This window comes from Nicotiana sylvestris, chromosome 1 (assembly GCF_000393655.2).
Source record: "Nicotiana sylvestris chromosome 1, ASM39365v2, whole genome shotgun sequence".
Taxonomy (NCBI): Eukaryota; Viridiplantae; Streptophyta; class Magnoliopsida; order Solanales; family Solanaceae; genus Nicotiana; species Nicotiana sylvestris.
This window is the reverse complement of record NC_091057.1, coordinates 101663744-101676606: the sequence shown is the minus strand read 5'-3', so window position 1 is coordinate 101676606 and position 12863 is coordinate 101663744. Positions and strand designations below refer to the sequence as shown.

The following is a 12863-nucleotide window of genomic DNA, read 5'->3' as shown; positions in this document are numbered from 1 at the left end:
AATTTAATTAACTTCCGTACACCAAATAACATGATAAATCATTGTTACAATATCTAGTAATTTAGAGATAATTACATGTAATTATTCATAATAATTAAGTAGAGCTATATATATACCTAGAAAAAGATGCAGTTACTTGTTACACCAAGCTAAATTATAATGATAGTATAAAAATTATATATATATATATATATATATATATATATATATATATATATATATATATATATATATATTGATTCTTTTCATTTTCCTCCGCGTGTGTGTGTTTTTTGTTTTCTTTTTTGGTGGGGCACGGGCGTGTGGCTGGATTACTGGGGCATGTTGTTCGTTTTTAAAAATACTGTGGGCAAAGGACAAACCAAAGAGCTCCATCAGAGTATAATATAAATTGATCTTGATATATAAGACAGCTTAGAGGCATTTGCTAATAAGGTGGTGGAGAAAATGGTGAGAAAAATGAAAATGAAAATGAAAATATATAGTCCACAACATTTAGCAACATCATCGTATCGATTACTTTGGTAACTCTAATCAAGAATGAATGCAAGAGATGCAGTGGCTTTACAACAGTTGTGTACTCCATATTATGCATGGTATGCTTGCATGGAATTAACATGATTTTCGTAACTTTTTTGGATTCATTACATTACAACTTCCCAACAGTATTCTTTTCTTCCTTCTTATCTTTGACTCTTTCCTTTTCCTCTGAGGTTGTAGACTTGTAGTATATGTGAATGCCTTCGAATTAGATATAAACTAGTACATTCTTATTTCATGTTTTTATAAGCCGGTCATTTTTGGAGACATTAATATTATATCATTGGATCTGACACTACAAAAAATTAGAATTAGTTACGAACTTCGTCGCTAAATTATTCGTTCTTAATAGAATTTCTTGATAATTTATCAATAATTCATTGTTAAATCGGATTAGCAACGGATTTTTTTGTCTAGCTACAGAATTTATGATCCGTCGCTAATTTTTACTTTTTTTAGTGTAAAATCTGCAGCCAAAGCTTAAGCAGAGCATGCATAGGCAGTTTTGTATGTTAAAACTTGGCATGAAAAGCTAATCTTATACTATAGTTTTTGAGTTTTCAAGTATAATTTTGGAACCATTCTGTCATTTAGGTTAATACAATTATCATGTATAAACTCGTAAGATATACAATATTTTCTTGGATGTAATTTCTTTGTATAGTTTCTATCAATTTTACTATTAAGTTTCTTTGAGTACTTTTGCTATTCTTTTTTATGTATATTCCTTTCTTTGTGATTTATGATTTTCTTGATAATCCATAATTAAGCGCATGTTTATTCTTTTACATTGATAAATGCAATTCTTTTCCAAATACATAGCTTTAATCATGACTTTCTAATTTCTATTTATGTGTTTGAGTTGTTTGTTGTTAGGTCGAAGCAATTCTTAGAAAGTGAATTCAATATTTAACTTTTTCCATCACATGAAATTTTGTAATGCCTCTCTTGGTTTCTTGATTTAATAATTTTGAAATAAACAGATTCTTAATACTAGATGATACTTTTTTTTAGATGGTTGTCTTGCTTTAGGAAGATACTGATCTTGCTTTAACAAGAATTTTTTTTCTTTTATGCGGGAAATAAGATTGAACTCATGAGTTATTTTACATCTTTAAAATTTTTAGTAAGTAAATAAATCAAAGAGCGTATAAAACCAAAAATACAAAATGTGAATATCTTGGGAAAGTCACCGACCCCCTCGACTAGGGGGTTGGTTAGCCAATGGGAGGGTAGAAAAAGATTTTTTCAATTAAAAACATAGAATACTGCTTTCTCCAAAACAATTTACTTTGTGCCTCACACAACTTGTACTAGTTGTGTGAGACCTCTTTTTTCGTCTCATAATTTTGTGGACCCAAAATTATAAAATATAGGTTCACAAATTTGTAAGATAAAAAGAGATTTCACACAAATAGTGTGAGACCTCTTTTTTTGTCTCATAATTTTGTGGACCCAAAATTATAAAATATAGGTTCACAAATTTGTAAGATAAAAAGAGGTTTCACACAACTAATATCAGTTGCGTAAGGCAAACCATAAAACTTTTCTCCATAATTGGAAGATAATTTTGAAAGCCCTTATTTTATACTTAGCTATGCATATAATTTCAATTTTTTCTTTTAAGGTTAATAAACTTATAATTGTAATTTTATTATTGGGATATTAGCACTTTTAGCCCCTGATGAATTGATAAATTATTATTTTAGTCCTCATGATATTTGGTTAAGCGCATTAGCCTTCAATTACTTAAAATGTACACTTATATTCTGTATTTGAGAATAATAATAGAGATTTATAAATAATCTAAAATATGACGTACTTCCTTTGTAAAGGAAACCAAGATACACTTCTTGATTTATTAAAGATTAAGTATGCTTATTGAAATATCATTGTATAGGCAAAAAAATTATCCTAGTTATATTTGGGCCACATCAGACTAAAGGAGCCTTCGAAGGCTGCCTATGTCATCAGTATGATTTCAACGAAAGATAGATTTAAGGTCGAAATGATCTGACGAAAGATAAGGGCTAGGTCGAGGAGTCAACAGAGGTCGAGGTTGAGGACGAGTACCCTCCTTAATGGAGCAGTAACGACTAGTTTTGGGGATCTGACTTTAAAGAGAATATTCCTAAAATCTGTACTATTAGAGTTTTGTGGCACATGTCCTCTTATAAATAGGAAGAGACATAGTTATAGAGGGCATTGGACACTCATTTGTAAAAGAACAATACTTTGACATTCTCTAAAGATTCTTGTTTTATTATATACATATAAAAGACACCTTTTCTTGAGATTCTGATATAACTTTTCTCCCACGATCCAAGAAAAATTCGAATATTCAAAGGCACATCAATCATTTATCATCGTCATAGGGAATACCACACGATTTCATCCCTTTCGGGCATCTCTCTTGCATTTATTTACAATAATTCCATTATATACCATTATTGCTATTTAATGCTATTCACTTTGTATTTGAGCCATTAAATATTGTTTATTGTTACATATTCACTGCTGTTCCTACTTCTATATGACATTTTGCCATGGTACTAGTTAAATAATCTTTTGGATATTAATATTGGCTAAAATTAACCTTATTTCATTAAAAAATCGTATTGTTTAAACCTAGATCTAAATTTTGGGTCAAACAATCATAAAAATCAAAATCAGAAGTTATCAATAATTGAGAGCTCAAGAGTGCAATATCCATTTATTCTATATGATTTATACTGTACTTGGTAAAGAACCAATAAATTGTATCTTTAGAGCTAATTCTTTTTTAATTAGCTAATGAAATGAATCATAAATACAATTTTTGGTGTTTTCTACTCTGTCACAGGAGTCATTTGGTTATGAATTATGAAAGCATAAGAAGATTTTGGATCAAGTGCCAAAATGTCGACCGTTTCCAACACTCTAGAAGAAGAGCTTGTGCACAAATCTATGGAGTTCATATATTGCTATAAAAAGGATGCAGAAGCTATGATTTTACGTTTGTGGATAATAACTAATAAGAGCAAAAATATCCTCAAATTTTTGTGAAAGATATTTTCTAAATGTTGAAACTTGAAACGTATTAACAAGAGATGGTTGCTAAGTATGATAAGCACCCTTTACCTCTAATTTTAAAAGATTGTGGGTTCAGATCACCAACCGAGTAAAATTAAAAGCTCATGGGAAAGGGTAAAGAAAAACTTGAAGGAAAGGGATGCAGTGGGTTTTTTCTAATATGGAACAAGGAAAAATAACATTATACAACCGCTCTCAAAATAATAGTCGAAAAATATATAATTTTTTTGTATATACATACATTTGTATGATATATATAAAATTTTACAATTTTTATATACTTTTTCAGCTATCGAATATAAATAGTTTCTACCTCGAGTTAAAAATTGAAAAAAGCCCTGAAAAAAAAAAGCTAGTATAAAATTGTGGGCCGCAAGATAGAGACACGTGTCAAACTACTCGACCAAAGTGAAAACTTTTACTTTAGACCCGCGTCGCATGGAATTAATCCACCTGTTCTCCCATTTTACGAAGCCCCTTCGGTTGAGAATCAGAAAAAAAAGATAGTAGAAAGAAGGCGCCAATGGAGAAGATCAGAGATGTAAAACGACAGAGAGAAGTAACTCGCTAATTTATTAAATCAATTTTTCACTTTGCTTCGTAAGTGTTTTTTCCCGCGCTTTTCCCCCTTAGAATCAGTTGAAATTTTCTCTATTTTTTCCTCTAATTAAATCTACACTAATGATACTTAGATTACTGTATATCTGGAATTTTAATTGTTGCTATTCATATAGAATGAGATTACATGGAAATCAAACAAAAAATCACTGTTCATAATTGAAATGGAGCAATTCAACTGCAAATTCAAGCTCCTAGTGGTTTAATTACTAAGTTAATAATATGATCGGTGAGCATACACTTGTAAAATTAGGTTTAACAATGTTAACTTGCATCATAAGCTAAGTTCTGAACTATGGGATCAATACCTAAGAAATTAGAAATTAAATCAACGAGGAAGAAGACTACTTAATTTACTCACTTATGATTAATACGCTTCTGAATATGTGATGGTTTAGCTTTCTAGAGTTATCCCGTTATTCTCTTTGCAAAATCGGTAACACGATAGTTGAGATTATACTATGATGTTCACAAAATTATCCAGGGGGGCATCTGATTGTCCCAAAATGGAGGGAAATCAGATTTTTCTCTGTACCTTTCTGAATAGATAAACAGAAAATATGCCATTTTCTAAACCAATTTGTCAGAGAGATAGAGGGAGATATATATATATACACACACACATATATATATATAGAGAGAGAGATGAACTTTTCATCTCGATGTATGGCCTTACTATCCTGGATTTATGGTTCTTTTATCTGATAGATTGAAGAAAATATTGTTGTCAAGTACTATTTAGCACTTTTACTTAGTTTCTAAGGAGATAACCTTTCACTTTATTTAGTACATGAAGTATCAGCTTGAATTAGGACTAATGATGACTAAATTGTTTGAAGGGGAGCCTTGGAGCAACAGTAAAGTTGTCTCCATGTGACCTATAATATAGGTCACTAGTTCGAGCCGTGGATCTACTAATGCTTGCATTAGATTAGGCTGTCTATTGGGGATGCGGCCCTTCTCCGGACCCTGCGTGAATGCGGGATGCCTTGTGCACCAAGCTGCCCTTTGCACCAAGCTGCCCTTCTCTTTTTTGATGATTAAATCGTTTATGCCATTTGGTGTTCTAAGGAATTATTCGTAAGTAAAACCAAAAGAATTAAGATAAAGAAATTGCAGGCATATAGAGTAGCATTAACGATGGATTCTGATATTTTCCTTTTATGATGTGAAAATATAGCGACTAATCAACTTGATTAGCAAAGGTGATATCATTTATTCCGTTAAGTGCAGTAAGGAACTATTTATACGTAAAAAGAAGCGATTTGGTTTAAGAAACTGTAGATGTATTTGTCATAATGTCAATTAGTTGAAAGGAGTTTTGAAATGATAAGTAGATTGTGATATACAGCTTGGACCTATGAAATTTAGTGAGATCACGCTGATAAACAGTTTTATATGGTTAAAGACTCGTCAATTGACATGCCAGACTTATGGAACTTGATCTTGAAGTCACACTTCCTTCTTAGCTTACAAGGGAATAAAAAGAAATTAAGAAAGAGATAATTTTACTAAAGTTGCTATTATGCTGGCTAATTTGTGGGTTTCATTTGCAGAACAACTATTGTTGAAAGGTGATGGTAGCTGTATATGGTTGCGATGGTAAATCACGCTAATATTCTTTGCAGGTGTAGTTAGTGTAAGATCTTAACTAATTCTCCTTGTCAATTTACTCTCAAGATCTACCTTGTTTGGGAGTTTGTGCTTTCAACAAGCACATGTACCAGAGATCAATGTGGCTTGATTGCTGAAATGTTGTTGCTCTACATTAGCCTCAAACTGGATACCAATACAACTTTAATGTCTTAAATGTGGTGAATGTATACAAAATTTCTGCAAATTGAAATATAATTTTTTTGTTTCCAGTTTGTAACATCTATCTGCTGAAGTTTGTGGTGTTAGCCAACCGAGGTAAAGCATATGCGCAATGAAGATCCTGATGGTGCATTTGTACTTTGTTAACAAATTATGGGTTCTCAAATCATACATGACCTCTATGAGAATCCTACTTAAAAATAAATAGACTGGTAAACTTTGTCCCATAATTTATTTGTCACAGTGAGGTCTCTTACATGAAGATTGAAGAGCCCCTCACCATTGATATTAGATTGACTCATAAGAAAAATAGGTACTGATAATTTGATTGTGCATTTAAACAAGTACAAACACACAGGTTGGCAGCATGGAGTTTGAGTGTGAAGAAGAGATTTCACATATGCTCTCTCAGGGACCATAACCATCATGAGTTTATTTTTAGTTTGTCTATGTACTTTCCTTCGATGATATTTTTTTGAGAAATGAAGTCAAGGAAATCACTGAAGCTTCCTTCTTTGTAGGACAAGATATGTTGTTCGTTGACAAGGTCTGGTGCAGGTCTAACTGTTTTACCTAAAGCTAGACTATGAAGGCTGGCAATTGAAATGCGCTTTTTTTCTGAGTTAACTGCTGCTCGGTGGAGAACACTTTTGTATCTGCCATTGCTCAATACTTCCATGTGATCTCCCAGCTGAACAACGAGAGCTCCTTCAATGACTGGAACTGCATGCCACTTTTCATCTCGGTCCATGATTTGTAAGCCCTGGTAATTTTGAAGAATGATGGATAGCATACCATAATCTGTGTGTGGTGGCAATCCTAGTGTAAGATCTGGCTCAGGACATGCTGGATAGCAATTAACGGCCATGACCTGAGAGCCTTCTGCAATGTCTTCATGTAAGTAACTAGGGTTTAGTCCTAAGCTCTCAAATATCACTTCCATGAGTTCTTCTTGCAACTTTTGTGCTGCCTTTGTGTAATTTCCCATTTTCTCCCTGCATGATAAACTGCTTTAGGCACTTGAAAAAATTATATTGTTCTTGAACAGTAAGAATATGCATCTATAAGACAGCAAAAGCATATTGCAAGGAAAATGAGAGACTTACTTGTAACATGTGGGATTTGATGGCCACAAGTCAATCCAAGTTGAGATTGGATTAGCGTAGTGCTTGAGGAAGTCTCTCCAAAAGTGTACTTTGTCTTTGACATGATTTAGACTAGTACCATATCTTATGGGTTCATGAACATTTGAAGACAAGAGATGCTTTTTCTCTTCAGTTGGTAAATCGAAGAATTCGCTTGCAGCATCTATGGCATCTTTCATGACTGACAGTGGGATTCCATGGTTAACTACCTGCAAAGTCATTTATCACATGCATGTTGTTATTTTACGTTCAGGTTGAAAGTATTTTCTTCCTGTTAGACAACCTAAGTAGCTGAATTCTTGGACATTTGTTTTAACAAATTTGAAAATAAAGGGAAGAGAGAAGACAGAGGAGATGAAGCCTAGAACCCTACCCTGTGTGTGACATGAAGTTATTTCTGCTTCTTGATTTCCAAATGCTTTTTCTATATGCGGATGATCTGACATCATTTTACTTGGTGTGTGCATATTATTCAATGGATCCTATCTTGAGGAACTTTATGTATACTGAAGTAAATAAATAGGCAAGACAATCTTATTCTAGTGCGTGATTGCAGGTGACATGGATGTAACACGACAAGTAGGGTACCTGGAAGAAACCTAGTTCCTTGCAAGCCAGGTGTACTTCCTGGATTATCTGAGGCCGAAGAAGAGGGTGTCGCAGAAAGGAGAGATCTACAACGGGCAAGCATGTGTCACACAGGGTACGCTCGGGGCGTAAGGATGGGGGAAGAATGTAACGCTTGGGAACATAGGTTAGCCCCTCTTCATTTAGTGTCATGGCAGTAGTAAAGGAACCATTTGGTGAAGCTGAGCTATCTCTCATTTTTCCCACCATATTGTGCTCTTTCTCCCTTTATGTTATGGCTTATCTCCCTATTTATAAGCAACAAATGTGAAGATAAGATTGGAGTTTTTGATTATTTTTCCAGTTATATATGTAATGAATATACGTATAATGTGACGGTACCATGAGTATAACCAATGGAGAAATAGAGAATACTCATACATGAAGAGCCACAAAATGAAACATTATAAGCTTGTAGTAACTCCAATGTGAAGGTAATTGTCGGTTCCAATAGTTGAATCCGATAGAGTAACAGTGTTCAGATTCAAGTGGGAGTGAGCCCACGCGCCATGAGGGAGAATGGTGAGCTAATTTTACACATGCAGTACGTAGGCGCTCTGGGATTTTCGAACGTTATATTTCCTGTTTTCCTCTTAGTATCCTATCAGGTGCATTTTTCCTACCCATGGGGGTGACGAGAACAGAGTAATTTACTGAGGCGGCAAGCCTCATGTTTCTTATTTCTTTTTTTTTTTCTTCAATCGAAAACTCAAATGAAATAAGAAATTGACATGTGTCTGGTTTGGTTGGGTTTGATTTTTATTTTTTTAAAATTTTGGACTTGATTTTAGTTTGAATAAGAAAAATTTCAGTGTGCTGTATTTTAAATATATCTTTTCTCATAGACAATCCACAAATACTATGTGATTTTTTCGTTAAAATTTTACTCCGTATATATTCATGATCCTTACTTGTAATGTAATCTTTAATATGATTATTCTGATGAATGATCCATTTTGCTTATTTAAATACTTAATCCAATGAATGACACTTTTTTTATTGAGAGTTATTTAAATCCTTCGATCTACTTTTTCTTTCATTTTCACAATTCAACATTTATTAAGCTCATATATATTTTTTACTTTGATATATTGTATGTTGACGGTTCTTAAAATTAAACTTAGCATATTATTATTTAGGTTTCATATTGAGTTTCATGTCCTATATTGAGAATTTTTAGGCTTTGGCAGGAATTGCAGAGAAAATTCCTCACATAATAATAATTTAATAGGTATAAGTTTGTCCATTTGTTTAATTCTTGCCAAGAATATATTGACTAATAGAGTTGTTTATCCATTATTTCTACTTATATTAATCGAAGCTCCTCTTCGTCGTCGTGTATGATTGCTGAAATAAGAAAGTAACTTGAGGGTAGTTTTGTTATTCGTTCAGCTAATTTGACACTTAATTCTGATATGGACGCAACGTGGCCTTCATGTACTATTGAGCAATTTCATTGGCTAAAGTTAAAGCTTTTTAGTAAAAGCTTTATCTGCTTGACGATTTTACCCTTTACTATTTCAGAAGCCACAACCCAAGGATATCTTGCGTTTTGTAATGTGGGACCAAGGATATTGGTTCAAAAAGAAGTTTACTGTTTAAAAGTTTAAAACACAATAATTATATTGGCGTATACGGTTAAAATCGGGTTTGTCCTTTCTTGTATGACTAATGGAGACTGCAACGTGGCAGACCAAGGTTCGACCCCATGTTATATCGGACCGTGATGTAAAGTAGATTGCAGAGCTTGTGACTCAGAGATCGATCGAGATCGAAATCGGCCAAGACCGAGACCAAGCAGGATAGAGATCAAGCAAGATCGAGGGAAGCTTACCGAGCCAAATAACCGAAAGCCAAAATATCCGCAATCAGATGAGGATCACCGCGGAAATCTCGGCATGTATCAAGAAGAGGCTAATTAATTAGCTAATCATGGGATTTCTTATTGTATTTAGAATTGTATTAAGGTAGGACTCCCCTACTATATAAAGAGGACATGATCATTTGTAAAAGGCATCATATTTACGCAATGCAAAGCAATATACTACCTTTCTCTTAAACTCTCAATACTCTGTTACTTTGTTCATATTTCCGGTGGAATATTCGTTTGGTTCGAGGGCAACCTAGCTCGAGGGCCAAAGTTATACATTTTCTTTGGTTTGCTTTTATTTCTATTTATGGTCAATTTCAATAGCAATTTACGTATTTTCTCAATTTGTACCAAGTAAAATCACGTGTCCTTAAAACCACATATAAGTTCAACTGTTATCCGTTTTCTAGGGTAAGCAGTTTGGCGCCCACCATGGGGCTAAGAATAATAGTGATTGTCTGGTACTAACTTTCGTGACACACACTATTTTATACTTATTCTTGTGAGTATCTTTGATTCCAGGATCAGCATGTCAAACTCTCAAGCAACACCCACACACATAGACAATGGCCTTGGTTTCCATGACGGAAACAACAACATAGCCACCCTAGGGAATGAAGTACCTCCAGCTGACCTCGATGGAGTCCCGTCCGTAGACCCAATCGACGTCAGCTCTCATGTTACCATTAATGCAAATTTGGTCGTCGATCCTGAGAGTAGCGTCCGCAGAGACGTACGATCATCCGGTCAGAACGCACAGGGCGGTGAAGAAGGCGGGATCAGCCTTCGAGTGATATTCAAAATATCGCAGGCTTAACAAGTTGCAATAGCACTACTCCAAAACCAGAACCATGCATCGAGCAGGATCGAGCCCGAGCCATTATAGGAAGTTGTTCGTAGGGCCGAATCAGTGTCAAAGAGATCGAACGGAAATGAATCAGGGACCGATCCCACAATCATGAATATGCTCGAGGAACTAGCAAAGCCAGTTGAATCGGGGTAGAAGAAAATTGAAGCAAATGACAAGAAGATGGAAACCTATAATTCCAGGGTTGATCAAATTCCGGGGTCACCACCGATTTTGAAGGGTTTGGATTCAAAGAAGTTCGTACAAAAACCTTTCCCCCGAGCGCGGCCCCTAAACTAATTCCCAAGAAGTTCCGCATGCCAGAAATTCCCAAGTATAATGGAACGACCATCCCCAACGAGCATGTCACTTCCACATGTACGATTAAGGGGAATAATCTGGAGGACGATGATATCGAGTCTGTATTGTTGAAGAAATTTGGGGAGACCTTGTCGAAGGGAGCGATGATATGGTACCATAACTTTCCACCTAACTCCATTGATTCATTTGCCATGCTTGCAGATTCCTTTGTTAAAGCACACGCCGGAGATATAAAGGTCGAGACAAGGAAGTCGGACCTCTTCAAGGTAAAGCAGAAAGATAACGAGATGCTCAGAGAGTTTGTGTCTCGGTTCCAAATGGAACGTATCGATCTACCACCGGTCGCTGATGATTGGGCCGTTCAGGCCTTCACCCAAGGACTAAACGTATGAAGCTCGGTGGCTTCACAACAACTAAAGCAAAACTTGCGAATACCCAGTTGTTACCTGGGCCAATATGCATAATCGATACCAATCAAAGATTAGGGTCGAAGACAATCAGCTGGCGACTCCTTCTAGGTCTGTTTATCCTATTAGACCAGTCAATAAAGTCAAAAGGGACATCGACCGAGAGCCACGGTCGAACAGGGATCGCTACCGGCCATACAATGGAGATCGAAGAGGCAACGGGCCTGGGCGTAACCCTATTCGAGGTGAAAGGAGAAATGATAGAGGTCAGAACTCTCGGGGGATCATGAGCAAGAATGGTTTTGATAGGGATGTCGGGCCCAAAGAAGCACGTGACTATCAGAATATAACTTCAATATTGATGCATCCACCATCATATCAGCCATTGGACATATCAAAGATACTATATGGCCTCGACCTCTACAGACTGGTCCAGCCCAGAGAAATCCCAACCAAATGTGCAAGTATCATGGCACCCATGGCCATAGAACAGAAGATTGCAAACAGCTAAGAGAGGAAGTTGCCCGGTTGTTCAACGAGGGGAACCTTCGGGAATTCTTAAGCGATCAGGCCAAGAATCACTTCAAAAATAAAGATTCAAACAGGCAGAACGAGAGAAGAGCCACAACACGTGATTTTATGAATGTTGGAGGGGTCGATATTCCTCAAGGACTAGTATTAAAATGCACCAAGGTGTCGATCACAAGGGAGAAACGAACTCGGGATTACGTACCAGAAGGAAACTTGTCTTTTAATGACAAGGATGCAGAAGGGATTGTACAACCCTATAATGACGCACTGGTAATATCTGTACTTATGAATAAGACTCAAGTTAAACATTTCTTAATTGATCCAGGTAGCTCGGCCAACATCATTTGATCGAGGGTCGTAGAATAGTTCGGCCTATAGGATCAGGTTGTGCCCGCGGCCCGAGTGCTAAATGGCTTCAATATGGCATGTGAAACCACCAAAGGCGAGATAACTTTGCTAGTAGACGTGGTTGGGACCGTCCAAGAGATGAAGTTCCATGTGATCAAGGGAGATATGAGGTATAATGCCCTATTTGGGAGGCCGTGGATCCATAATATGATGGCAGTGCCCTCGACCCTTCGCCAGGTTCTAAAGTCCCCGACGCTAGAGGGAGTCAAAATAGTCTATGGGGAGAAACCCACTTCCAAGGAAATATTTGCCGTCAACGAAGTGATATCGATATTGGCACTCTCATCAATGAAGAGGTCAAATTTGAAGGGAAAACATGACGTCAAATAGCAACCACAAACACCGGCCTCGACCCAATCAGAGAAGCAGGGGGATGACGAGGATGATGACTATAGGGTTCCTCGATCCTTCATAGTCCTCAATGATTCCGATGCCACCAAGTCAATGGTCGAAGAGCTGGAACAAATCATACTAACCGAACATCAGCCCGAATGAAAGATATACCTGGGCACGGGGCTAGCCCCCAAGCTTAGGGAAAACTTATTCAATTCCTTAAAACTAACATGGATTGCTTTGCTTAGTCTCATCTCGATATGACAGGGATCCCACCGAAAATCACCACCCATAAACTAAGCCTGGACCTGAAGTTCCATCCGGTGAAG

The 12863-nt window shown here is 36.1% G+C and overlaps 1 protein-coding gene and 1 long non-coding RNA gene across 4 annotated transcripts; one reads left to right on the top strand and one right to left on the bottom strand.

The window, feature by feature from the left end:
- The first annotated feature begins 4063 nt into the window (after positions 1–4063).
- On the top strand, positions 4064–8197 carry LOC104213048 (uncharacterized). Of its 3 annotated transcripts, XR_011404908.1 has the most exons (5): positions 4069–4212; positions 5787–5869; positions 6097–6141; positions 6567–6942; positions 7747–8197. It is a non-coding gene; the product is annotated as an uncharacterized lncRNA (long non-coding RNA). The 3 variants fall into 3 exon arrangements; XR_707500.2 differs by having other exon boundaries at positions 4064–4212; positions 5787–6141; XR_011404907.1 differs by lacking the exon at positions 6097–6141 and having other exon boundaries at positions 4071–4212.
- LOC104213049 (flavanone 3-dioxygenase 3-like) lies at positions 6348–8037 on the bottom strand. Its single transcript, XM_009762447.2, has 3 exons — positions 7779–8037; positions 7152–7399; positions 6348–7040 (listed from the first exon to the last, which is right to left on the bottom strand). Exons 1-3 carry the CDS (start codon positions 8025–8027, stop codon positions 6470–6472), a joined length of 1068 nt encoding a protein of 355 aa, XP_009760749.1. The 5' UTR covers positions 8028–8037; the 3' UTR covers positions 6348–6469.
- Positions 8198–12863: the final 4666 nt, after the last annotated feature.